General features: G+C 34.2%; 3 protein-coding genes across 7 annotated transcripts in view; 2 read left to right on the top strand and 1 right to left on the bottom strand.

Annotated features, from left to right (window-relative positions):
* The window catches only part of LOC117231798, a 174,302-nt gene extending 166,511 nt beyond the window's left edge, over positions 1-7,791 (top strand). Inside the window, exons 11-15 of the mRNA XM_033490588.1 lie at positions 895-1,061; positions 2,016-2,392; positions 3,255-3,406; positions 3,490-3,697; positions 5,396-7,791. Of these exons, the coding sequence (XP_033346479.1) occupies positions 895-1,061; positions 2,016-2,392; positions 3,255-3,406; positions 3,490-3,697; positions 5,396-5,601 (1,110 nt within the window). The 3' untranslated portion in view covers positions 5,602-7,791. The remainder of the gene's footprint in view (positions 1-894; positions 1,062-2,015; positions 2,393-3,254; positions 3,407-3,489; positions 3,698-5,395) is intronic.
* On the bottom strand, positions 7,383-15,202 carry LOC117231800 (COP9 signalosome complex subunit 7b). Of its 5 annotated transcripts, none has more exons than XM_033490592.1 (4): positions 15,184-15,202; positions 10,818-11,472; positions 10,574-10,748; positions 7,383-8,635 (listed from the first exon to the last, which is right to left on the bottom strand). In XM_033490592.1, exons 2-4 carry the CDS (start codon positions 11,463-11,465, stop codon positions 8,586-8,588), a joined length of 873 nt encoding a protein of 290 aa, XP_033346483.1. In that variant the 5' UTR covers positions 11,466-11,472; positions 15,184-15,202; the 3' UTR covers positions 7,383-8,585. The 5 variants fall into 5 exon arrangements, with proteins under 5 accessions (XP_033346483.1, XP_033346481.1, XP_033346484.1 ...); XM_033490590.1 differs by lacking the exon at positions 15,184-15,202 and adding an exon at positions 11,759-12,060; XM_033490593.1 differs by lacking the exons at positions 7,383-8,635; positions 15,184-15,202 and adding exons at positions 9,052-10,512; positions 11,685-11,716.
* On the top strand, positions 12,082-17,095 carry LOC117231799 (arf-GAP with coiled-coil, ANK repeat and PH domain-containing protein 2). The gene is made up of 12 exons (XM_033490589.1): positions 12,082-12,330; positions 12,505-12,562; positions 12,887-12,945; positions 13,458-13,631; positions 13,746-14,390; positions 14,522-14,701; positions 14,785-14,891; positions 14,967-15,150; positions 15,248-16,130; positions 16,207-16,306; positions 16,389-16,509; positions 16,577-17,095. Exons 1-12 carry the CDS (start codon positions 12,278-12,280, stop codon positions 16,743-16,745), a joined length of 2,733 nt encoding a protein of 910 aa, XP_033346480.1. The 5' UTR covers positions 12,082-12,277; the 3' UTR covers positions 16,746-17,095.
* The last annotated feature ends 8,512 nt before the right edge of the window (positions 17,096-25,607 follow it).

Raw genomic sequence — 25,607 nt, 5'->3', positions numbered from 1 at the left:
CGAATAGCTTACAGAGAAAATTAAAGGAAAGATAAGAACTAGGGTAGCAAAGAAAAAGTTTCCTGATAAAGATCATTTGTTCTAAAAACATTACATGCTGCAATCTACAGTATACACACGATAAAATAATCATCAGTCGACTGTTCAACTGCGTAATATGCAATTTCAACAACAGTGGATTAGGCTAGTCGACAGTTTACGATAAAACTGCTGCCACAAAAACTATTTGCATTATCGATCCCGTTATTTCATTGCTCGAATTATTTTGTAAATATCAAAATGGTAGCACGAAGTTGCACATTGAGAATTAAGGTTATCTTGAAAACACATTATATGAACGATAAGGGAGCAACCATCGACGTATTCATATTTTATATATTCATTCTCGAGATCCAAAGTAACGATGATCTAAAAATATTGATCCAAATCTATTTTACTGTAAGATATCTTTCCGCTCTTTTTATTTTTTATCAGAATAATTGGGATCTATATATTTTGCATTATAAATAAAGAAGATTTAATAGTGAAAAATATTCTCATATCTTCAAGTCAAATAAATCTAAGTCCAGACAGGCTCCTAATATCTTCTCTGTTCTCTTACGTTTCTTTTCCTTTTTCCCTTCTCTTTTTATCACCTTTTGTATTTTCTGTTCTTTCTTCTCTTCTCGTCTCTTCTTTTCCTTCCACTTCCTTCCCCTTTAACTTCTTTTCCCTTTTCACCCATTCTTTTTTCTCTCCTCACCTTTCTCTTCCTTTCTTGTCTTTTTCTCTTAAAATGAACGCTTTAACCATCAAATATCCATATCCATCAAATTCCTCATAGCTCAAACCAATAAAGATTTGAATAAAAGCAAACGCCAATATAAAAAAACACGAACGTCTCTCTGTCGACAGATAACTTTGTGCGTCTGCGGCGTATTTCTGAAGCACAACGACACACCAGTAGTTCGTGCATCTGGTCGCGAGCTATCATACGTTCTACTATCCGGCATTCTGCTTTGTTATCTCGTTACGTTCACGCTTGTTCTCAGACCGACGGACATCGTTTGTGGCATTCAAAGGTAAGGGGTTAAAGATCCTAGAACAAAGCGTAGCCCATATTTCCTTCAGCAAGAAGCGACCTGCTGCCGACGAAAAAATTCAATTCCTCGTAGAAACGAGTCGGCCACAGAGCCGGCAAATTGACATTAACCGGGAAACGGGAATGCATGATCGATACCTGCAAAGCTGATAAAATCGAGGGACCACATTTCATGGGTGAAAGTGAATTAAATTCGGTTCAATTACGGGGAATCAAAAGAAGGATATAAAGCACGTCGGCAAATCTATTTAGAGGTCAAAGTTCAAAGAGGTCGTACTCGAAAAACTTCTGTTTTATTTGTATTAAATGACATTTGTTACAATGATGATCAGGCTATTATGATCGTTTGGAAAGTATCGTTTATTCGAAATTTGAGTAGCATATAATTTCAACAATTGTTCGACTTGCATCTCGACCTCGATAAATATTCTAATACGCCAGCAAGGAGAGGATAATTTCCAGGAAATATTACATTCGAATAAAAGTCAACTGATCAGAATAGCCTGAGCAGAGAATTCAAGCATTTTAAGCATAGAATTCAGTTTAAAGATACTGACCTGTTTAATACAATAAATTTAACAGTGCATATAGATGAAACCGATACATACTGTATTGTAATAAAATACTATGTAGTTCCATTTAGAAAAACCTGAAATGATTCAACAAAGCACTCTCGATATTTTAGAGAAGATAAAAAGCTTCAAAATTCTCTTATCCACTAAGAAAAAAAAAACAAAGAATTTCAATGTTCTTTTGTCTATTCGAGAAGAAAATAAAATTTTATCCAATTTTATCCAAATTTACTATCACTCACGTATCCCAGTAAATAATGAAATATGATTACGGTGAATTGATCGTGTATGTACCAAAAAGGATAACTTGTACGTAAACCTACGTCACAGGAACTACTAGAGACGAAACTATCGTTTCACAGATTTGCCGCTGGTTTCTGTTTCACTGTCGTCTACGCTGCGCTCTTAACGAAGACAAATCGAATATCGAGGATCTTCAATGCGAGCAAACACAGCGCCAAGAGACCATCTTTCATATCTCCACGATCACAACTGATCATTTGTTCCGGTTTAGTCTTCGTACAAATTTTAGTTAACGGTGTCTGGATGATAATCGATCCAGCTAAAGCGATGCATCATTATCCAACCAGAGAAGACAATTTGCTCGTTTGTAACAGTTACATTGATGCCAGTTACATGATCGCCTTCGCCTATCCTATCATGTTGATCGTCGTTTGCACCGTGTACGCTGTTCTTACCAGAAAAATCCCAGAAGCTTTTAACGAGAGCAAACACATCGGTGAGTATATATACGTTTGAGCATTACCGTGTATGCTGTGTATACCTGTTCAAACCTGTAGACCAACCATTGGGTCTAACTCCTTCATAACTTTTTACTTCTGTGCGTTTCGATGAGAAACTTAGAAAATCGAAAAAAAAAAAAAAAACAATGGGCAGTATAGTGACGCAAATATTACAGATTTCTTAAAATAAAGACATTTCTGAAAGTCTTCAAAATTTCAAATTTGTCTACCATCCATTGTGTTTAATCCTTTCACTGCTACCGAAGCACATTGAATCGCTTCAATTAAAACGTATAATTTAATCAAAAAATTTTACGATTTTTGACATGGTCACATTTTTGTAGCAACGAATGCATCAAGCCTTTTCCATTTTGTATCGAATCTCCATAGTGATATCGAAGTCTGACGTCTTTAAATTCCACGGTAGAACTATGTCAACCTTTTACAGAACTCGTTAAAGCTAGACGCGATATTTCCCGACAGAAAATTTTATTAGCGGCGCAACCGGGTACTCTCGCAAAATTTAGGTCTGAAAGGCTTTAAGACTGCAAGTTGGAATATAACTCAAGCGCGAGGGTTCGAGCGATAAGTCCGCGTCTAAAACACTGAACTTCCCTCGAATCATAAACTTCAGCCTCCTTTTGTAGAATGCTCTTGAACGCACACAGAATCTTGAGACATTAATGAGAATAGTTCACTTGGATCTATGAGAATCGTGAGACGAAACAATGTGAGTAACGTTGCTGGTTTAGAATTCTCTTTTGTGCTCAAAAACTGCTGACTGCTGACAAATAAATATTCCGTTGCATAAATAAATTTGCATACGTATGCACAAATTTATACATGTTTCCTCTGTAGGTTTTACGATGTATACTACGTGTGTGATATGGCTGGCTTTCGTGCCGCTGTATTTTGGAACTGGAAACAATGTCGCGTTGAGAATCACCTCGATGTCAGTCACTATAAGCTTATCCGCATCCGTAACTATAGCGTGTCTCTTCAGTCCTAAGGTAATTCAGTTGATGATTTACTGCGACAAAATTTAAAATGTATAATGAGCTGCAAACTTTAACATTACGTTACTTTCCGACAGTTGTACATCATTTTAATACGACCGGACAGGAACGTGCGTCAAAGTATGATGCCAGCTAGATACAGCACGACGAAAAGTTCTGCAGTCACGGCTACCAACGCGTCTAGCATGATAGCGCCAGTTACATTGACTGCGGCTACCTGCGACCAGAATAAAGCTGTCAAGAAACACATCGCCACTACTATAGACTGCTCGACTCAAAGCGAATGTGAGTAGCCTCGACTTGAAATATTATTGAGAGATGATTTGAGAAATTAGAAAAAATCATATTCTTAGATTCTTTCATTTCTGAGAAGATTAACGCTTTCTTGTAAAAATTCAATATTCGAAGAGAACAGTTTCTTCAAGAACTTAGAATTCTTTCCATCGTGTGAATTACACGTCTTCTTGTGGCGAGATGCTGAGGAAAACTAATTACTTGATTAATCGATTCTTCTTTCTTAAGGCTAAAGCCTCGTACAAATTATTCAGTAATCAACTCTGTTGTGTAAAAGTAATTTGAAATAAATTGATAAATTACACTTTGTCAAAACTCTGTAAATTTGTTATTTTTCTTTCGAGCTTCAAGCGGAGCTGAAGTTCTTTTGATGTGAAAGAAACAACAGTTACTAACTGACGATTGTTAGGCTCCTTAAACTAACAATAAGTTGATTTTCTTTAACTTTATCACGAGCGAACCACAAAATTCTTTCAAAAAAAATAATTTCTTATATCATTCTGATCCGATATTCTGATATAATTCTATATCCTTCCTTACTTTCTACGGCTACCTCTTAATAAACTTTTTGATAGACTCAATCTATTTTCTTTTTATCTAGGTGATCTGTTTCTCTCTAATATTGTTTTTAAAAGCTTCAATAATTCATGCACAATCTTTCTCATAATTACAGACATTTCAGCAAGCACCAAACACATTTAAAAATCTATTAGTTTAAGAGAGATTACTTAAATTCAAACAAATCCTATGTTCACATAACAATATATCACAAAATTAATAATTTTAACAAATTTTCGCTTCAACGTTAAAGTCTTTTACGAAATAATTCCTCTAAATGGTTTAATATTTTTCAAAAAAATACGTTTCTTTAATTTTTTTTAGAGTATACACTCTAATACATTACATCTCCCAAGGAAAGCATTTAATTATCAACAGAGATTTTTAATTAGACAACCGGCTGCCTAGAACAGTTTTTTAAAAACTACTAAGCTTAAAAAATTATTTTTTATAACGCGTAACGTTCTTTATATATTCTCATAAACACACCAAACTGTTCCCTACAATAAAATTAAACATTTTTATTCTTTGTGCAAATTAATTAAGATCCTAGTAACAAAAACTATCTTTGTCTACGTTTACTTTTCGTCCGGAAAAGAGAAGCTCTAGCATAATAAATTTCAAATTTTTGTTTCAAAATACTCATCGTATTACATCATATCATGTGTTTGCAATGATATCGCAGAAGAAATGTATCTAATTAAATCATGAAATTGTAGAATCACGACAAGGACTATTTTCGTAAAACTGGTCAATTTTCATTCGGCTATAAATCAGAATAGAAATTATTTTGTATAATATTAATTCCATCATACGAGTCTCGTTTCTGACTGCGTATTTGAATGTATTATTGTCTTGGTTTTATAGAGATTTTCTATGGAAAATTTAAAGAAGCAAAAATGCGCACATAATATGCAAAATGTTATAAGATGTCCAAAGTGCGATACTCGTTAAATAATATATTTAATAGTCAAAACAAATTTCCGCTTAAGTTCTATTTTTCCATATGGGTTTATACAATTATGGATTTGTATAAATGTCTGCAATCTAATTATGAGCTTAAATTTTACAAATCTGATAACGATCGTTTTTGTTATAAATCCCTCAATTAAAAGATATACTTGTTTATAGATTACGAGCTGAAGGATCAGAAAAATGGCAGACCATCACCCCCTGTCGTTTCCCGATCCACTCAGACTACTACCAATAACGACAAAGATTCGAATGCAGTGATATCAAGCAAAGAATCGAAGGAAAGTACCACAACAACGAAACAATTGAATAACAACGCGCGAATAGGAAACGGGCCAGTAAATCAGAGTGAGGTTTCATTATAGCATCAAGTTTCCATAGAATCAGCAATTTTGCCGGCGACTTTGAAACCAATTTCAAAAAAACCCGTGGTAGTTTGAAGGGACGCAAAATGATATTAACAAATATGACGTCTCGATATTTTGTAAATACGACTGAACGTGCTTCATCATATCGATATCGATACGCATCGTACGTTTAAATTCTCTTTAAGGCTACGCTTTGAACGATGTTACGGCTGGATGAAGATGAATGTGCAAAAAATATCGTATAAATTCTGCTATCGTACGTTCAAAACGAATCATAAACGATATTGAAAATTCGTCTCGTGTATGGACGATGCTGTTAGCGAAAAAAAAGAAAGTATCTCAAATGGAATTAAATTATCGAGAAACAGGATAAAACATATGGAACAAAACGATATTCGAAGGATATTTAAGAAATTGGGAACATCGATTTTGTTAATTACCATAAATACACGAGATCACGAAAGCGCTAGATGCAACAAATTGCACCGTGCCAGACGCATAATTATCGATCATGATCAATTGTTAAGTGGCGTTTTAAAAACTGCTCTGGTTTCTTCTGTGATCATAGCGTAATACACGTAATAATCACGTGAGATACATAAATCTATTTTGTACATACACTATCATTTCATAACGTTTGTGCACATTAACACGAACCATTTATCTGTTAATTGAATTAATTGAAATATTGTAAATATCGTTAGTCGAATTCGTTATTGTGTATAAAAGAAGAGGAAGCAGGTTACGTATGTAGAAAATATCGTTGCCAAATACGATTACATCTAAACGATCTTCTATTAAGAATTTTTGTAAGAAAAATATAAAAAAAAAAATAAGTAAAGACGAAAGAAACGCTAATCGTTCGAGAATATTATTCGTCGATTGTTCTGTACATAAATTTCTCTCTGTAAATATTCAATGAAATAACACACACACATAGGTCATTCGAAAGGATAATTACACGATTCGAAGCTAACAGCTAACAATATCCTTAAAAAAAGAATTTCCAAGTGTGACTGTACGAACGTAGACCCTTAGATAATCGTTTCTTCTTTTTTTCGATATTTTCTCTGCAGACTATAGGAATTGCTACACGTAGAATTAGAAAAAAAACGATGCAAAGATTGCGTATCGATCGGAAACATCGCGAAACGTTTTCTCGTAGCATCTAGTCGCCCTAATTTTAATCTAACGTTAACGCTTGATCTCTACATAACGAAAGAGAAAATCTAAGCAAACCAACGATGAAACATATGTTTCGTAGACACTCTAATGTACATACATACGTTAAGAACTCCTTTTCGTAGAGTCGCGGTCATACGATAAACATATCCAATTTAACTCGTGTACGTAGTTGTTTTTCGATAGCGTTAATTATTCAAGAAATAAGAGTTGTCGACTACTTCAAACAATTCGTTCTGAACCGTTTTATATAGCGTCGACCTATTCCCGCGCGTGTGTATAAAAGATTTGTAAACGTTTTGAATTTTTATAGAATCGAAAAGGGTGTTTTACGTGTCGTACTTTGGATACAAATAAGCCCAGTATCCATCGTTTGGCACTGACCCTGTGTTTCTTTAAAAAAGCAAAATCATATTCAACAACGATGCTTGATAAGATAAAAAGTTTAACAGATAGCCGAGTGTTGGAGTTAATTAACAATTTCATTCAATAAAGAAATTCTGAACAAATGAAAGCGTAATCGCTATATATATGATACAAATACGTGGAACGTAAATGTATTTTGACTGTTGTTCGAACGATTGTATTTGATTTGAGAGTATGTAAATACATTGAAAATATGTGATTGTAGGTACATAAAGACGATACCGTTAAGTATTAAATTATGAAAACGAAAACATTAGTTCGTACGGAACCAATTTAGCCGTAATTAATTCCATAAGAGTTAAGACTTCGAATACAAGATTAAAATGTCACGCGTTGAAGAATTTTACGATGCAATGCAATGACAATGTCGAGAAAGAAAAAAAGAGGACTCTAAACTAGTTCGCGCGAACTATTTACGATTTAAGGATATTTTAAATACGTACGAACACTGCAGTAGAAAGACATAAATTTACATGATGTTACATTAAATTGTATGTATGTATTCGTTGAAATGATCGAAAGATAACGAGAAAGAAAAACAGTCGTCGAAATAAAATCACGATCGTGGAAATTATTTTATCCATTCATATTATCTTGTTCCTTTTGTCCCTGAATTTAGTAAAGAAAGCTTGTTAGGCACGGTTATATTCAACTTTTGATTTCCATGAGCACTGGGCCCATTTTCAGCCTTGTTCGGATAAGCCAAGTTATCTGAATTCGAGCAATTTAATTCAAGTAACTAGAAACTTCGTTACTAGTATCAACCCGTTATTTTCTTGACTTGAAATATTCTTTTATATCTCTTCACTGGACTTTGTCAATCAAGCCACTTGGTTTCGAATAATTTGAAATATTTTAACAATGCAAACATATCATTTTCTTCGATTTTAAATATGCGTTAAAGTTTTAAGAAAAGCTGAAACTCTTTAAATTATTCCTTAACTTGAAAGGAATGATAATAAGTATATTTTCAATTTCGTACTTACTTATATTGGTTCCCAAAATCAAATTTGTCCAAACTTTGTATTAAACCATATTTCACATATAATATTTTTACTATATCTCGTTAACGTTTGACATTAACAATAACAATCACTCTCTTCAACGCAATATTCCTTTAGATATCCATTTGAAGTCAGGTTACTTGAATTCAAACGACTTGATTTCAACTAACTTGACCAATTTGAACGAGGCTTTACAATAATGACGTGTTAATTTTTAGGATCTGTTTTATTTCTCAAAAAGTACAAAAAGATTACAGAGAAAAAGATGCACTGTACGTATAATGATGTGGATACAGACAGATAGATAGACAGATAGAATCCAAGATCGAGTTGGTGATACGCCACGAGGTTTCACCTAAGATGAACTTCTCAATTTGGCTCATCGTTCAGTTCATGGTGCCTTACCGGATTAGTGGATCCTGAAAATCCCCATTAGGCGTATCATTTGTGACTTGCACCTATTATACACATTGTTAGATTGTGAGAAAAACAGGATAAATTAAGATTTTCTACTGTGAAACAAACGCCCACTCTAGGACAGAATAAAACTTTACCATGATTTCCGGTAGCATTTATTTCCAATAAGCTAGATACAAAAAGCTTATCTACGAATAATGAAAAGTGTAAAAATAAGGAAAATTCCCATAAATCGAAACGGGAAACTGATACTGATACTATTATCTATTTTAAACTCCTATTTACTCCTACGCTAAGTAAATACATCTACAAAGGGAATATATTACGAACAAAATTTATTTTAAGCCTTACGATCACTCGTAGCACACAGACGTGAAGGAAAGGCGTTAAAGGGTGCAGAGAAATAGAAAAACCTCGCTAAAATAAATTATCTTTTTATTCCATTAGCAATTACAACGTTTTGTAATTCGACTGACATTTCTTGTTCACTAAGCAACGTGTCGTTCGTATACCGTTTACATCCTCCTAAACACACAACCTTCCCTTTTCTCTTACTTTTTTTAATAACAATGATCGATCCGACTAGTTACACTTCATCACCTCTCATGACGGCTACGTTATATATCGTCTTTGTAGGGAAGAAGAAAAAAGACAATACGAATGTTAACAGAGACGATGAAAACGATTAATACTGTATGAGACACATTTAAGCAATTCATCACACTGAATTCTAACGTCATCCAATGATGACAATATTCTGTGTAGGCACGGTAATAACAGATATGCAGATTCATTGCAACAGCTATCAGACTTGCCTATAAAATTTGTCAAATCCCTGTTTCGTTATCATTCACACCTTAAAACGCAAAATATAAAATCTTTGGCCTGACTAAAAAAAACTCTCGTACATGCTATACGTTTTACAAAAATTTGAAAGCTCATTCGTTATAAAAGTACCTTTCTTTTTCTTTCATATAAGAGAATGTTCGTCATTTTCTCTCATTTTTTAAGGTATCGATGTGAGGACGATCACAATTGTTTTTCCATGTATCATGTGACATGTGACATGGTTTCGTTCGCGATTTACATTTGTCTGCTTTGAATCGCTGACAATAGATTACTAATTCGATATTAAGTTTAGTTGCGAGTACGTGTTTACAACGATTTACTCAATAATGCTCGGTAATTCTCTTTGACAATAATTTTAATTTCTTAACCACAGCTAATCTAGTGTGCAGTAAAATAGAGAATTTGCGATTATACGATGAAAAATTCTTATACTGTTTAATAATAATGACTGAATTACTTTTCTAACACAAAGTCGCTAAATTAAAATATACTTAGTTTTCCAAGAATGTCAATGATAAAATATAAAATTTATTAATAATACCGATTCGAAACCTAAAGCCAGGTACAACGTACAAATAAATTTATAATTTTCCTTCGTTCCGTCTCAAATATTTAAGTTACCTTATCCTCGCATCTGTTAACTCAAGTTATTACTTTAAAAAGAACGAATAAATTCGTTTATATATTACCCTCTCCCACTTTCCTTCGATTTTCTCTAACACATAATATAAACGACAATTCAGAAAAAATTTGCAACTTTAATGTAACAAAATCTTCATATAAATATCATTAAACAAACATAACAGTGACTTATAATGCCATATCTCATTACATATATTTACAAGATTCTCTTTTAAAATTAATGAAAATTCAATCCATCTAGAATCTGGTATGGTATGCCAAAATATGACAATGAACTTTTCCCTTTGTTTACAATGGTGCTTCTTAATTGCATTACCATCATTGTTTATCGCAGTTTTACATAGGCTTGCAAGGGTTTTAATGCAGATTACATGTAATAACTACAATCCTGTCATCGGTGAGATACATTTTATATAAAAAAGATTACTGAATTGTCTTCCAGAACTTACCACTGCCTTTAATACCTTTGACCTTTTGTTGCTTCTTCTTTGCATCCGGTGGAGCTGACAATGCTTCCCTGCTTGATTCGCTTCCTGCAGATCCAGAACTGCCTCCGGCCATATCAGCTTCCTGTACTCCACCACCTCCAGCTTGTGCAGCAAGTGACTTCTTTATGTTAGCAATCTAACAACAGAAAAAATAGAAATTTATCAGCACAAGCATTTGTGTTTTATCAGAGTACATGTTACTTACATCTCTCTGTATCCTTTCTTTGTGATAAGTAGCCTTTTGTTTTTCTACGTTAGCTCTTGTGACTTGTTCCTCGATACATGCTAACACTGTATCACAAGCCTGACCCCAAGCAGCTAATGTCTCAGCCACAACACCTGTATCGTCAGGCCTAACATCGCGTCCTAAACCAGCATAATCCACCTCTAACTGTGAATTTTTTTGGTCTAATTTACCATGTATTATGTCTGCATAGATCGCTTCTATTATTAAGTCCTCTAAATCTCTAACATTTTTTATATCTAACTCTTCCAATAATAAAGAATATGGTATGCATCTGGACTTTGTGGCTAATGTTACAATGGTCAGATGTTGGAGCTTTTTCTTTTGAGTGGCAGTCAATTCTAAAACCTTATCTTTATTTTCTAAATATTCTTTATAAGTCCCATAGGCAAATAAATTCAGAGTATTCCAATACTGAACATAAGGTCCATTCTCTAATTCTTTGATATTAGGCATATCTAATAACTCTCCAAATACATGCACTCCTGGTGTCTCTACCGCTTGCTTAATAAGCTCTATGGCAGCTGCTCCTTTGGCAGTTTTTGCTAACAATACAAATTGCTCCAAAGGATTGCTAGTTGACTTTTCTGTGGTAGTTCCAGCAGTCATATTGAACCTGTTGAATAAACATTAATCAATGGAATAAACCAACGTGTTGGTACCTAACGAATCTCCTAAAAATAACTAAGAAAAATCCGTTACTATAACCACAGACTTATAAAGTGTCTATTTATAGATTTGTAATTCATTCAGACTTAAAAGTAACATTATATATGATAGGTTAGAAACTGCTCGATCTTCATATACTCTTCGCTCTAATATTATTACCGAGATTCAAAAGCCATTTCGTTAATCAAGAAAATTTAAACAGAGCACACGTTCATTACATAAGGTGAACTTACTTTGTTCGATGTTTACAAATATCGAATGACTTTCCCTATCGTATGTGCTTTCGGAAGTGAGCAAGCATGTATGTAAATACAATCGTGCAAGTCGTACCACAGAAAAGGAAATGGTACTTTCACCAGATGACGATCTCTACGAACTATTGTCTTACGAAAAAGGCGAATGAAGGATGGACAACGACAAAATATTATACAGAAGAATCATTGAAAGAAAAAACTTGACCCAACATATTTCAAGAGAGAATCAATACGTTCTTTGCGAAGTTATTTCGTTTTACGTGGATGTTGCCAGTACTGACAAACACTGGCTCGTGCTTGGGATAACTTCAATGTGTTGTACTCTGTTTGACAGAAGAGAGGGGAATGTGTTGTTCTCCGCGAATGCGAACGGTTTATGTTAATAGTCTTTCCAAATGATCGTGCTGTTTGATGGGAAATAGTGAACGGAAAAATTTCAAGATTGCAGTTCGTCGGACGATACTGCGCTTGAAAATTCCTGGCAACGGATAGTACAAAATGAAGCCTTTAATCGAGTTCGAGGAATGTTTGCGAGACACGCCAAAGTTTCGGTGAGAATCACTTGAAAAATCTACGCTTCTATCTCTGTGTTTGCTTAGTGTGCTCTACTCTGTTGCACTCCATGCACGCGCAACTTCGAATAATATCACTTAATGCACCACATTGATAATGCGTTTGATTAATAAAAATAAGTATCTTGCGAATATTACTTTCTTATTTCGTAGATCCTGCATCGAGGAAGTAGAGGCAAACGTTGATCTACTCGAACAAAAATTAGACAAGGTATTCATAAATAATTTATAAAAAAAAAAAAGAAATGAGGTGAAAAAGATATGAAAGTTTTTTCTAGCCATATTATATTATTTATAGTAATGTAAAAAGGTTATGTTATTTCGTATTACTCCAAAATAAATTATTGATACTACAAATTACTAAGGGAATTTAAATGTAATAATTTTAACTGTCAATCTATTTTGACAGTAGTTTCCTGCATTGTCAATTATATTGTAGTAGACTATGTTACATAAGCAATCTCATAGCTATCAAAAGAATTATTGTGATAATCATCTATTTTCTGAGAAAAGCTAAAAATAAAAATCTTTACAGGTGTTAAAAAACTGTAGCCAGATGATTGACACTGGAAAACTTTTTGTAGGACAGCAAAGGTATGTTATGATTTGTAAATTATATGTAATTAATGAATTGGAGTTACATCATGGTTAATAGAATCTTATAACAGAACCATAAATATTTGATTGGTTGTATAAAATATGTCATTAAGGAACTACTCATCGTTTCAAGTGAAATATATTCAATGATAAAATGGAAGAGGGTGATACCAAGCAATAGAGAAGAGTCAGGAAACATATGAATTACAGCTCTGTTGAGAATGACTCATACATATGGTAGCCAGTTTAACATATACAGTGATACAGATGAAACACTTGCTGCTCAGGGATTATGCACTTCCTATTGATCTTTTATATTATGTTCAAATAAAAATATTTTTTTGTAAAACAAACATTTTTGTATTATTTTAAATACTTTTTAATATAACAAATTACCCTTAATGTTGATATTTAATTTATGTGATGACTCTATTTCTATTTAGAGTTTTTCTAATCTATTTATTTAAAAAGATATTAAAAAATTACTGTATGCATTGTTTTGTTTCCAGCCAATTTGCCAATAGCCTGTGGGAATTATCTCTTTACTTTACTGATGATTCAGAGATAATGGCCTTACTCAATAAACTAATTCATGCTTTACAAGAAATGAACAAGTTTCATACTATTTTATTAGATCAAGCATCTAGGACAGTAATTAAAGATCTTAACTCATTCATCAAAAGGTAATTTAACTAATTAATTACATAATCATATGTAATCTACATATTTATCTGTATACACATGTAACATTCTTAATATTCTTATTGTTCTTATATAACATTCTTATTATTTTTTAGTGACATTAAGAGGGTGAAAGAATCTCGCCATTACTTTGAAAAAATCTCTGCAGACTTAGATATAGCATTAAACCGAAATTCCCAAGTTCCAAAGTCCAGACCGGCAGAGTATGAAGAAACTTCAAATATTTTATCAGCTACGAGATCCTGTTTCCGGCATACAGCTTTGGATTATATTCATTCTTTAACGATGATACAAGCGCGTAAGCGACATGAAATATTGGGTACCCTACTTAATTATATGAATGCGTGTATTACTTATTACCATCAAGGTAGCGATCTAGCGCAAGATTTGGATCCATTTCTAAAAGATCTCGGGGAGAACTTAATTAAAATGAGGGCCGATTCCGTAAAACTCGAGAAAGAAATGGAAAATCGGCATATTTACGTTACGAATAGAGACTTAATACCTTCTCCAGTACCTAGTAATCCTAAGATGGAAGGCTACCTCTTTAAACGCACTAGTAATGCATTTAAAACGTGGAACAGAAGGTGGTTTTGTTTAAGAGACCATCAACTAGTATATAGAAAAAGGACTGGTGATAATGATTTCACTATTATGGAAGAAGATCTTCGTCTTTGCACTGTGAAACCAGTAGTTGACTGTGATAGAAGAAATTGTTTCGAAGTATTAAGTCCTACAAAGTGAGCAGTCATTAGTAATCATAATACAATTTGATATAGTGATAGATTATTTTATGGTTATACAGTCATGAATTTTCTATTTAGATGCTTTATTGAATTAAATAACTTTAAAGAATAAATTTAACTTATAGAAGTCACATATTACAAGCTGATAGCGAAGAAGCTTATTTAGCATGGGTAACTGCCATGCAGCAAGCAATTGGTGCTGCCATTCAAAGAGGTATGGGTGCTGGTACTATAGTTAGCATACGGGAATCACAGTCACAAAATGTTAGAGGATCGAACAGGCAACAGACAAAACCGAAATCAAGGTATATATCAAAAACTGTACTGAATAATTAATTCAATTTAAACCATATTTTTAAAATATCATAATTAATTTTGTTTTGTATAGAGTCTGGGAGCAAATCCTAAAAATTGCTGGAAATGATACTTGCTGTGATTGTGGTGGTGCTAATCCAAGATGGGCCAGTATCAATCTTGGAATTACACTTTGCATAGGTATAAATCACTTTTTCACGATAATGATAATTAAATTTTCTTCAAAACTTTCTTTCAACAATTCTTTCTTTTCAGAATGCTCTGGAGTGCATAGAAGTTTAGGGGTTCATTATAGTAAAGTTCGTTCTCTGACGTTAGATGACTGGGAACCAGAGATACTAAAAGTAATGGCAGAGCTTGGAAACACTGTAGTGAATAATGTTTATGAAGCTCTACCAATACCTTCTAATATTATTAGAGCTACTCCAAAATGCAATGGGTACGTAACACTAGTATAAAAAGCAATACTCACTCTTCTGCCAAAAGTAATAAATCTGATCAAAGTATATAGCTGAATGTTTGTTGTAAATTGACAGTAATATACGTGAAGCTTGGATAAGAGCGAAATATGTAGAGCGTAAATTCGTGAAGCCTTTAAGCAACATGATCTCGTCTGGGCAACACACGAGTCGCGATAAAATGCATTTTCGCAAATGGAGTGTCCGTAAATTGCGTCGTCGACCGCGGAGTTGCGACAAAATCGATAGCGCTAACCGCAACAAAACAACAACGTTATCATCCGTAAAAGAGGGTCATCATTCGACGAGCTCTGACGACAGCAAATATACATCGATCGAAAGTTTGAGTTCGGTCGATAAAGCGAAGAAAACCGAGAGAAATTCATTAAGCTCGGACGACAGCACGAATATGGATCTAAAGAATGATTCTACACTGTATGGGAAAATTTTAGCACGGCCACGTAGCGACATAAACGAAAGTAATCCTAAGGCTGTCGATAGCAATACGGAATCGAACATCGAGAACGAACTTCTTATTCCTGAAATCAAGGACAATACGATTGCCACGAGCAATTCGGAGAATAGCCTGTCGATAAAAAGCGAAGTGTCCTTAAGCACAGAGGTATCTGATGTGAAAGATACGTTTGAGAATAAAGACGCGGGAACGGAAAAACAGTGTAAAATAGAATCTGACGTGTTAATGTTCGGATGCGATTTACCAAAGCCAACGATCGATAATAGCTTAGAATTAAGTTCTGACCAAGATTCGACTGCCGGCGAAGATGAAGAGTTCACAGACGAGGAGGATATCGAGAATTTGCATCCTGAGATGCTTCTTTACAAAGCTGCTGCAGCACACAATCTTCCTGTGATGTGCGCAGCTTTGGCAGCTGGTGCTGATAAGTCATGGACGAATGTTAACGACAGAGGAAGAAACGCTCTGCATCAGGCAATTATAAGTGTAAGTATACAAATTGTTGTCTAAATTCTTTGATAATTAAATTAAATTCTTGATAATTTAATTTTGTCTAATACAGGGTTCTGTGATGTCTTGTGAATATCTGATTCTGAATGGAGCACGTATTAATTGTCAAGATGCTGATGGGAAAACACCACTGTACTTGGCTACAGAATTAGGTATATATCTTTTTCTGTTTGTAATAAATTCTATATTTTAAGAAGTTTACTATAAATTTGGTTGTTTGTTTAAAATATCTAGGCCATACTGCCCAAGTATGTTTGTTACTAAAACATCGCGCCGATCAACACATCGAAGATGAAAGTGGTGTAAAGCCACTGTCAATAGCTGTAAAAGAAGCTAATGCGGACATTGTTACGTTGTAAGTGCGAAGTAAATTTATTTTATTAAGGAAATTTCATTGTAATTTCATTTTATGTATGTTTCAGATTGAGACTTGGTCTTCTAAACGAAGAGATGAAAGACTCGGAGATCGGAATCAGCGGCGATGAAACTTTCAACGACGTCGTTCGCGACTTCAGCCAGCTAGCTTGCTCTCATCCAGAACGACTGCAACGACGAAATGAAAGTAACAATCCGTCGCAACCGCCCGAATGAGGTTTAAGAACGTGCAAAGTTTATTTGCAAAATCTAAAAAGCAGGCTACAACGGAAGGAGAAGAAGGAGTGCGGTACATCGAAAATGTCGTCTTTCAGTTCCTTGCAGGGTAATAAAGTTGATTAATGAGTAATGAAGTAAGTACGAAGAACGTGATCCGAAGCTTTACGATATAAACAATCGAAAACGAGAAACAAAGACAACACCGTGGAAGTCGTATCTTTTAAACTTTGATCTCTGTGCGACAAAGGTTTATTGAAATTTATTAGCATTTTGTATTCCTATTAAAGAAAAAGAGAAAACAACACATAGCTAGAGAAGTATCACATGTACTGCGCGCGCGAGAGAGAGACAGAGAGAGAGAGAGAGAGAGAGAGAGAAGAAAGAAGAAAATATTATATTTTGCTTACACGGGAAATTTACGCTGTCCAGTGATAAAATATTAAGATGCCAATCTTTTTGTATACCTTCCCTCCTGGTTTCCTACTAAATATACAGAAAGAAATGTCGCGATAATAATTTGTGCGCGCGCTCTGTATATATTTTAAAGACGATCTTACAGATTTAAACAAATTTCACAACAGATATACCATATAGCATAAATGCAACCTGGAATTTGAAAAACTTTTACGAATACCTATGGCAAAGTGTAAATTGTATTACTAAGTAGATATTTATATATCGTTTATGTGATACGAAAGATACGTGACAAAGTAGTTTTAAATTCTACATTATGAAAAAGTTAATGGCCGACGCGTTTTCGATATGATATGGTCTAGCGGTGGAAGAACAATTTTATACATATATCTGTTTTTATATACTTAACACTACCAGCGATGTATGTGCGACTGGTACTAAGAAACTTATTCTTTCTTTTTCTTTTTTTTTTTTTTTTAATTAAAAGTAGTGATTTCGATGCTACATAATTAGCATCGATTTAATTGTGACATTATAAATACATAGAATTATGTAGTTTATCTAATAGTTACATTTATAAAAAATTGTAAACTGCACCTATTAGATTACCAAAATAGAATAACAATAATTCTATATAGTTCCGTATTATATATATATATATCGAATTTGTTGCCAAAAATTAATCATTTGTACATACAAACTTGTAGATCTGATCGCTATCTGATGTTAATTCTTGAACAAATGCTTTACTTGTGCAAATCCTCTAAAGTTAACACTCGAGAAACATTATTTAAAGAAACATATAAAAAGTATTTGCATTTACAACATGTTTATAACAGGTTCAATTTCATTCTGCTTGCTGCGTTTTATCCATTTAGGACGGTTGAATTAGTGTTCTTTGTTTGTGACTTGTACAACGAATAAGTTATGCTTCCTTTTGTGCATATTTTAATACTATATAACTAACTATGTTGAACAGTATTTATGAGAAATTTATAGAGTAATGCATGATTTTCAGTCTACTTGTACGTAATAGAAAAAAGAAATTTATATAAGAATTGAAAAAAAAGAAACAATACCAATCATTGTTGAATATTTTTTCATTGTTTAAGTAGAGAGGCTTTATTGATAGTTACGATTCAATGGTACAATGTTGTGATCATTGACATAGCTTTGTAAAATTTCTTTCGACGAGAGCTTTTATGAAAACGATGGGCGAATGATTTTCAGGTTTGATATATTTTTTTATTTGATATAGTATTACCATAGTTTCTTTTTCGAATCTGGTATTCGATTATTCGATATAAGAATCTTGTTTAATTAAGAAACAAGACTACAGTGGCGTAAGCATAATTCTAACGAAATGAGATACTCATCGTTGCACAAGCGAATAGCAGCAACAAAACTCTTCTATAATCTATTTTTTAATCTACGATATACTAGTATTTTATTACTTGTTGTTTTTACAACGCAAAGTAATTTTAAGAAAAAACAAAGAAATCTTTCGATTTCGTGACTGTGCGTTTTTCTACGCTTTGTTACGAATGATTTTTTATTACTCGAATTTTCATATATTATAAAAATTCTTTTTGTATGAAAAAATTAATTCTAGTACTTGTATTTTGTACTTAGTTCTTTTTTTTACCCGTTTTATACGTACAATTGACAGAAAGGAAGGACGTTTAAACTAAAGGAAAATAACGATATTACAAATTGTTTCCATTACGAATAAAAAACGTCTTCCAAGATGACAATTTCTTTTCTAGAAATGGTAATATCATTAATCGTATAATTTCTTAATTGTAGAATCTTCTATTTGTTGAAACGTTGTCGATTATTGTAGAATCGTCACCAGTTACTGCCTAATTGCGAAACGTTGTTACAATAATTCCGCGGTACATACGTCTATAGGCAAGTTAAACAAACAGTATGGTTTCTCTGCTGCGCGACATTGTAATAAAATTGTAAACAGTCTAATTCATGTATCATACTTATACACAAACTTTACGTCATAAAGCAGTGATTATGCAAGTATACGTATTCTTTTTAATAATCCTTATCCTCGTAACTTGACGTTACAAATATTACGCAAATCGAGAAAGAAAGCAGGAGAAAGGAGAAAAGATGTTTAGAAAAAATCTATATCTTTCACGAACGCGCGTTGCAATTAAGCACAATCTTTCAATTCTTTCCGTTATTTTATCAAATTTTGTGTGAATAGAAGGAACTTACGCAACGCTTTATTTGTTGTGAAAACGATCGAAATTACGGCGCAATTTATGAACCGTAGATTGATAAATCCCCCATTAAACGAAAGAAACGCTTATGCATCGTGTACGCATAATTTACGCGTTGCTCTCTTGCCAAGTTGCGTAAATTAATCCAAACGGGTCAATACCCTATCGCTGTATAGTTATCACTGTGTGTTCACACACATTCGTCCACGAATGCCCAAACTAATTTATCACCAATTTTTCTATCTTACATGTGAATGCTCCACTTTTCGTTGCTAGCATTTGTGTATTTACGTATTCCGTAAAGATAAAACGTACGAAATACGTCATCGCGTGAAGCGTTTCTTTAAATACCAAAATCTCAATAAACAGATCGTTCATCGAAAACGTAATTATCCATTAATTATCTCTATCCGTCAAAAATTAATTATGTAGCTATTAAAAATGCTGATTTCTAATTTGTCAAGATTGCCACTGAAATTATACGTAGATAATTACTAAGAAGGAAAATTTCTACTGTAATCTTCAGTTTTTTCGAATAATCGAAACTGGTTAGGCAATTTGTTGCAAATTAATTGGAAAAAATGTATTCAGCATAGAAAGTGGAAACTATGGTCAGCCATCGCAGTTGCACAGTGATCTTCTGCCTATTCATTGGCTTGAAAATATGAAAACATCTCGGCCGTTGTCGATCACCAACCGTGGATTGGCTCGAGGATGATAGCAATGATAAGAAGAAACGTAGTCTCATTGGTAGAACGTGCCCTTCTCGTTGACTGATAAAGCACGTTGTTTGTCAATGTATCAATCGCACGCATTGGGACAAGTATGCAATCTCTTCACGCCATTGATCCACTGTGTTCACGCATTTCTTTCATTCTCTCCCTTTTGCTCACTACCGAGCCTCACGACGAGAACGTGATAATTTACGCTTCATAAAATTCAACTTTTTAAATATACGATAAAAGAAATTGCTACGTATGTGAAAGAAATGACGGATAGAAAATTCCAGTTCTAATGGAAGAAAACGCATAAAGTGAAAATCGCATACGATGCACAAAGATAAGTCCAATTAAAAGATGAAAATATCAAAATGTTGATTTCTAATAAAGAAAGATAGAGGATAGAGTGTTTGTAAGGGAATCCGCGATCCGATTCTCGCTCGAAGAGCATGATAATGATGCACGATTCTATCCATCTGTAACTATGGCGGCAGACAGTCTACGATGCCTAGAAGAGCTCCTATTTCGAACGATTGCGGCCTCGAGAGTTTGCATATGTCATTCCACGCTTAGCCAGCACCACTAATTCTACTGACAGATACGAACAAGCGGCCGGCCCGATCATTAATTTAGCACGGCCACTTTCACGATCCGTTCTTTGAAGAAAACCAACGTCACCGGAATTACAAATTAGCCCTGAACGACCCAGCAACCTTCAAGGCTCCGCGAGACGAGCCGCGAAATGACTTACTCCGATCGTGGACTTCCAAGAAGGCAACCCAAAGAAGAAATTGATTGCACGGTAAAAATGAACCCACTTACTAACTTGCACGTTCGCTCTTGGAACAATAGTTCTAAGGTTAGCCGAGAGAATATATATTTATACGTTTCTTTTCTCACAGTCTAGGGGCAAATTACAGAGAAAAATAGAGAGAGAGAGAGAGAGAGAGAAAGGGAAGAATGGAAAGGGAATTTGCATTGATAACCAAGGGGTTCCTTTCGAATTGTTAAACAGCGAACCGGCAAAACTAACCGATACGATGCATCCATCGGTGTAATTTATTTTTTACGACACCATGAAAGAAAGTATGAATTATAGCATTGATAAGGCCGCGGGCCTCTTTTGGTTTGAAGCCGTGTCATTAATCAAGCCTCCTGCAAAAAGTTTCAGCACGACTACAATTGAGATTGGCCATGGGCCACGAACGAACTTTTTTCTTCTTTTTATTTCCCTGTCGGCTTTATGCTTACTAGCTTCGCGTCGAAATCGACAATAAAAACCGAACCGACGAACTTAATCGTGCACAGAAGAGAATCGCTAGCAAGGCGTACCTATTTAGTTATACATAATACACGTTAAACGATTGTTACGCGAATCTTTTGCTTTTGCATATCATTTCACTTAATTTGCCTGTGGTTTCTTCCGCTAGTTTACTTCCGAATACTTCTTAATCCTTTTTGAAATATTTTTGATATACAACAGAATTAACGACTTTGACACTTTTTAGAAACGAAAGTTATGTTTCAAAAATGGATTTTTATTTAAACACAATAGAAAAAATTGTTTATTAGTAGAATTAGTGGAACTAAATAACAATTTATATATTATCAACATCCTTAATATTTATGCAATGCAAAAGGTTAATATTAAAAGGGAATAAATAATAGTAGGTTTTCTTAAAAAATTTCTCAATATCTGTATTTGGCAAAAAGTAATTAATGTTTTATTCAACCCTTATTTCACTCGAAAGTTTTTTAAGTTTGAGTCTCTACTAATTATTTAACGCTTTTACCTCCAAATTTACCAGAACTGTAATTTCCTTTTATAAAACGTCTATTCTAACGAGTTCCATCGTGTTAATTTCAAACTCTTATAAAAATTTTATCTTACTTACGAGACTATCTAATGGTAGAGAAAAATTCTTCGGATCTTTGGAATGATAAATCCTCTAATTATTCCAGCGTAGAAGACTTTGCCCAGTCTGATCAAAAGGATCAACGATCAATCTCGAGTTATAGCGGCAACATTCTTTTCATCTAGCGATTTTTCACCGAAGGAAAAAGACCTCGATGTGGGCGTCGAAATATATTTATGTATGTGGACATTTCTTGCGTTCTCGATATAACGCGAAGTGCGTAGATTCTCCGCCGAATGGAACTGGCTGCGTAGAAGATTAGAATGAACCGTAAAGTCCGACGTCTGGTCGATCGACGAAATTAGTATCGCTTACTCACCCTACTAATCACACACTGTCTGGCTGGCTTACGAAATTCTGGGTTCCTCGTACTCGACACCGGTCGCGACAAAACAACTCTGTTTCCCTATGCTCCTTTCGTCGGCTCTCTCTTCGATCCATACCTTCAGTATCCAGAGAAAAGCAAGTTTTTCGATCGATCCTTACGTCCAAGTGAAAAAATAGATTTATTAGTGAGAAACAATAATCTTTTTTTGACAAATACCTTTTACACAAAGATCTCTTCTACATTTGTGTGTACAAGTTTGTACATTGTGAATTATAACTTTCAAAGATTCTCTTGTACGATAGTAACAATGTTGATAATAAAAAAGATAAAAGTTTGCAAGTAAATTTTACAAATTGAAGGTCAATTGGTTTGTTGTAATAAATCTTTATGTTTGTAATAATTCAGACAAGTAGTTTAGAAAAAAGAATTTTTCTTTTTTACTTAATCTATTCAGGACCAATATCGCATTAACGCAACATTTTGTTTGAAACTTTCTTTTCACTCAATTTACGTTATTAAATTATATTTTTTACTATCGCTTACGAAGGAAAATTTCAAGGATTCGATTATATTCCTTTTTATCGCAATATTTTTCCTGTACAAATCCTACAATTTTATGAAATCTGAAGATACCGAAGAAATTCTCTTTGAATCATAAACATTTTCTTTACGTTTCCAATTTGTACGGCGATCTTCTGAAAAGTATCTACTATTTTTAATATATTTTTCTATTTAGGGAAAATGTGCTAACTACTTCATACTTTTCTATATCATTTCACACCTTAGCCCTTAATTTGGATCATGAAAGAGGTTTATGTTGAACTATCGACGGTCAACGAGGCGCGATACGTGTGAAGTAGGAAAGATGACTTACGATGGAAAAGAGGAAAGGTGGAACAACGGCAGAGGGAAACACGTTCGATGTTTCGCCACTTATAAATTCAATTCTCGTTAGAAGAGGCCGCGAAAGAGAAAACCGGGAGGAGAAAGGGAAGAAGCGAACAGATTTATAACATCCAGAATCCCCAGACGCAACCGTCTTATGAAACTATTTTTAGGTGTTTTTAGGGCCTCTCGAATTTAGGCCAGGTTTCTCAGAAATCGGGGGAACGAACGTGCGACAATGATAACGATACACACCTACGCCGATGACCGCGTTCGATCCACCTGTGATTTAATGAAAAATCATCTCCTTCGAATTTTCTTACATGCGAACGCATACCGTTTTGTTACACTCGCGTTTAAAAATACGAGAACACTTGCTTGATTACGACAAATGTTTGTAAAAAATTATGAAAAATTCCATCGAAAGCGAGTAATAAATTTATGAAGGTTAATAACATATTATAATTCAGAGATTTCAAAGATTCAGAATGTACATAATTTGATTATTTATTCTGTAGAAAATTTGGAAGCGATGGGTGATTTAATACTGGCAATTTATATATTTCAAACACGATTGAAAATGGCAAATGTCATCCTACTTTTGAACAAGGGTGCATACTGTGTGTATACACATCGATCATTTTGATATTTTCGACATTATTTTCGAAGCGGTTTTCATTCTTGCTTATCTTAAATTATGGTGACCTGTTGAATACGGAGACTTATAATATAAAAAGGAAAGGAAAGGTACGATCAGGTGGAGAGGAGATCGTCGGAATTCGCGATTCACGCTCGCGATTCGCATTATCGTTGCTAGAGGCAGATTCGATCTAGCAATTTCGCGCTGCCGAGCCGTTAACCCAATAGCGATCGATTGATCCTTGTTAAAGTCATTCGCTGTGATCTCCGCATAGCGAACATTCCACGTGTGAACATCTGTTGCCAATCTGTTCGATCGGACGTCACACGTTTAATGTGAATTCGTTCGTCACCAATTTATTAGAAAGAAATTAGTTTACGAAGATCGCGTCGATGATCTGAACTTTTCGCCGTTTTCTTTAATATTGCTCGATTTATTACACGCTGTATTGTTTTGCATGAAAAGAAGATTTTATCAAGTTGCTACAATTGTAATTGGTCTATCGTCAGTTATCAAGCATGCTAATGGAGGAGAAATTTGTTATAAATCACGCGTGCTCAATGTATAAGTATTGTATATAATAAATTGATCATCGTAAATAATAAATTTTTTAATGCATAAACTACTTAAAAAAAGTTCAGGTACTGTAATAGTTCCACTGCAAGGATTTTTAAATTTTAGAACAGATAATTCTCATAAACCTATAATAACGAAACTAGTTAAAAGAATGCATCGAATTATCTGGAAATGATGCTTAATATATATACCAATCTAATACATGATTTATCGGAGCTTTTACAATCGAATGGATGCCTTCACGATGATAATGATGAAATTTCTCAAAGGTATAAAAAATCTATCTAACTTCCTCGTGCTATCGCGATGGTGATTAAACTCACGCGAGGTGATTAAACCAAGGCGATTTAAAGAGAAATCACACACCTGACGCATAGTTAGCCTTTAAAGTACATACACACGCTGGTAGTAGAACGCAGCGGGAATTCGACGTAGTAAATTGCCCTCTTTTAACGGTAAAATGCGTCTTTAATTCATGTATCAAGACTCGTGCGTACGTGCGTGCGTGCGTACACCTGTAGCTGTGTTGTTACGTCATTTTCTTCAGGATATATGAAAATCGATCTGATTAGCATCAGACTGATGGATCATCGCGTGCACCTGTACTGCGGTTTCGCTCCAATTTCCAACGATCAATCGATACGTAGTACATTGGTGTATTGCGCGTTTACAACCGCAATTTGGTTGATACGAAGCAACCAGCGTGGGAAATCGCGGTGATGCTTTCTAGAACGATTTATTGCGCTGCTACCGATTCCAGCAATCTTCATCAATTTGTTAACCCTTCGCATTCCTTTACTTTTCCTCAGATCCATTTCTTTCACGCGTTACCCATATATACATCATTGTACATCTATTTTCGTAATAGATAGGTATTCACGGAATAAGAACTGTGGATAAGTTTTAGAAAGACAGCTATAAAATTTGTTCTTTCACAATTTTCATCCGAAGATAAATAGCATGGAATTAATTTGAAAAGTATTCTTCGTAATCGATCATTTGTAATTTTATTATACCGCCAGTAAAGGATTAGAAATAATATTTCGCCATTCGATATGAAAGTAGTGAGAAAATAAATCATAAATATGAAACAGTGGCAATACGAGAATTATTCTTTTATGTTTTATATTATTTACATCTAAAG

The sequence above is a fragment of the Bombus vosnesenskii genome, unplaced genomic scaffold (assembly GCF_011952255.1).
Source record: "Bombus vosnesenskii isolate JDL3184/JDL3185 unplaced genomic scaffold, Bvos_JDL3184-5_v1.1 scf7180000013273, whole genome shotgun sequence".
NCBI lineage: Eukaryota > Metazoa > Arthropoda > Insecta > Hymenoptera > Apidae > Bombus > Bombus vosnesenskii.
This window is presented reverse-complemented; position numbering and strand designations above follow the sequence as displayed.

Excerpts from the sequence above, each read along its gene's own strand:
- LOC117231799 (XM_033490589.1), top strand. The coding sequence starts at position 12,278 with ATGAAGCCTTTAATCGAGTTCGAGGAATGTTTGCGAGACACGCCAAAG. Across the intron at positions 12,331-12,504 it reads CGAGACACGCCAAAGTTTCG|ATCCTGCATCGAGGAAGTAG; the intron begins GTGAGAATCACT and ends CTTATTTCGTAG. Across the intron at positions 16,510-16,576 it reads AATGCGGACATTGTTACGTT|ATTGAGACTTGGTCTTCTAA; the intron begins GTAAGTGCGAAG and ends TGTATGTTTCAG.
- LOC117231800 (XM_033490592.1), bottom strand. The coding sequence starts at position 11,465 with ATGACTGCTGGAACTACCACAGAAAAGTCAACTAGCAATCCTTTGGAG. Across the intron at positions 10,749-10,817 it reads AAGAAAGGATACAGAGAGAT|ATTGCTAACATAAAGAAGTC; the intron begins GTAAGTAACATG and ends TTCTGTTGTTAG. Across the intron at positions 8,636-10,573 it reads CAAAGGTATTAAAGGCAGTG|GATCCACTAATCCGGTAAGG; the intron begins GTAAGTTCTGGA and ends GGGGATTTTCAG.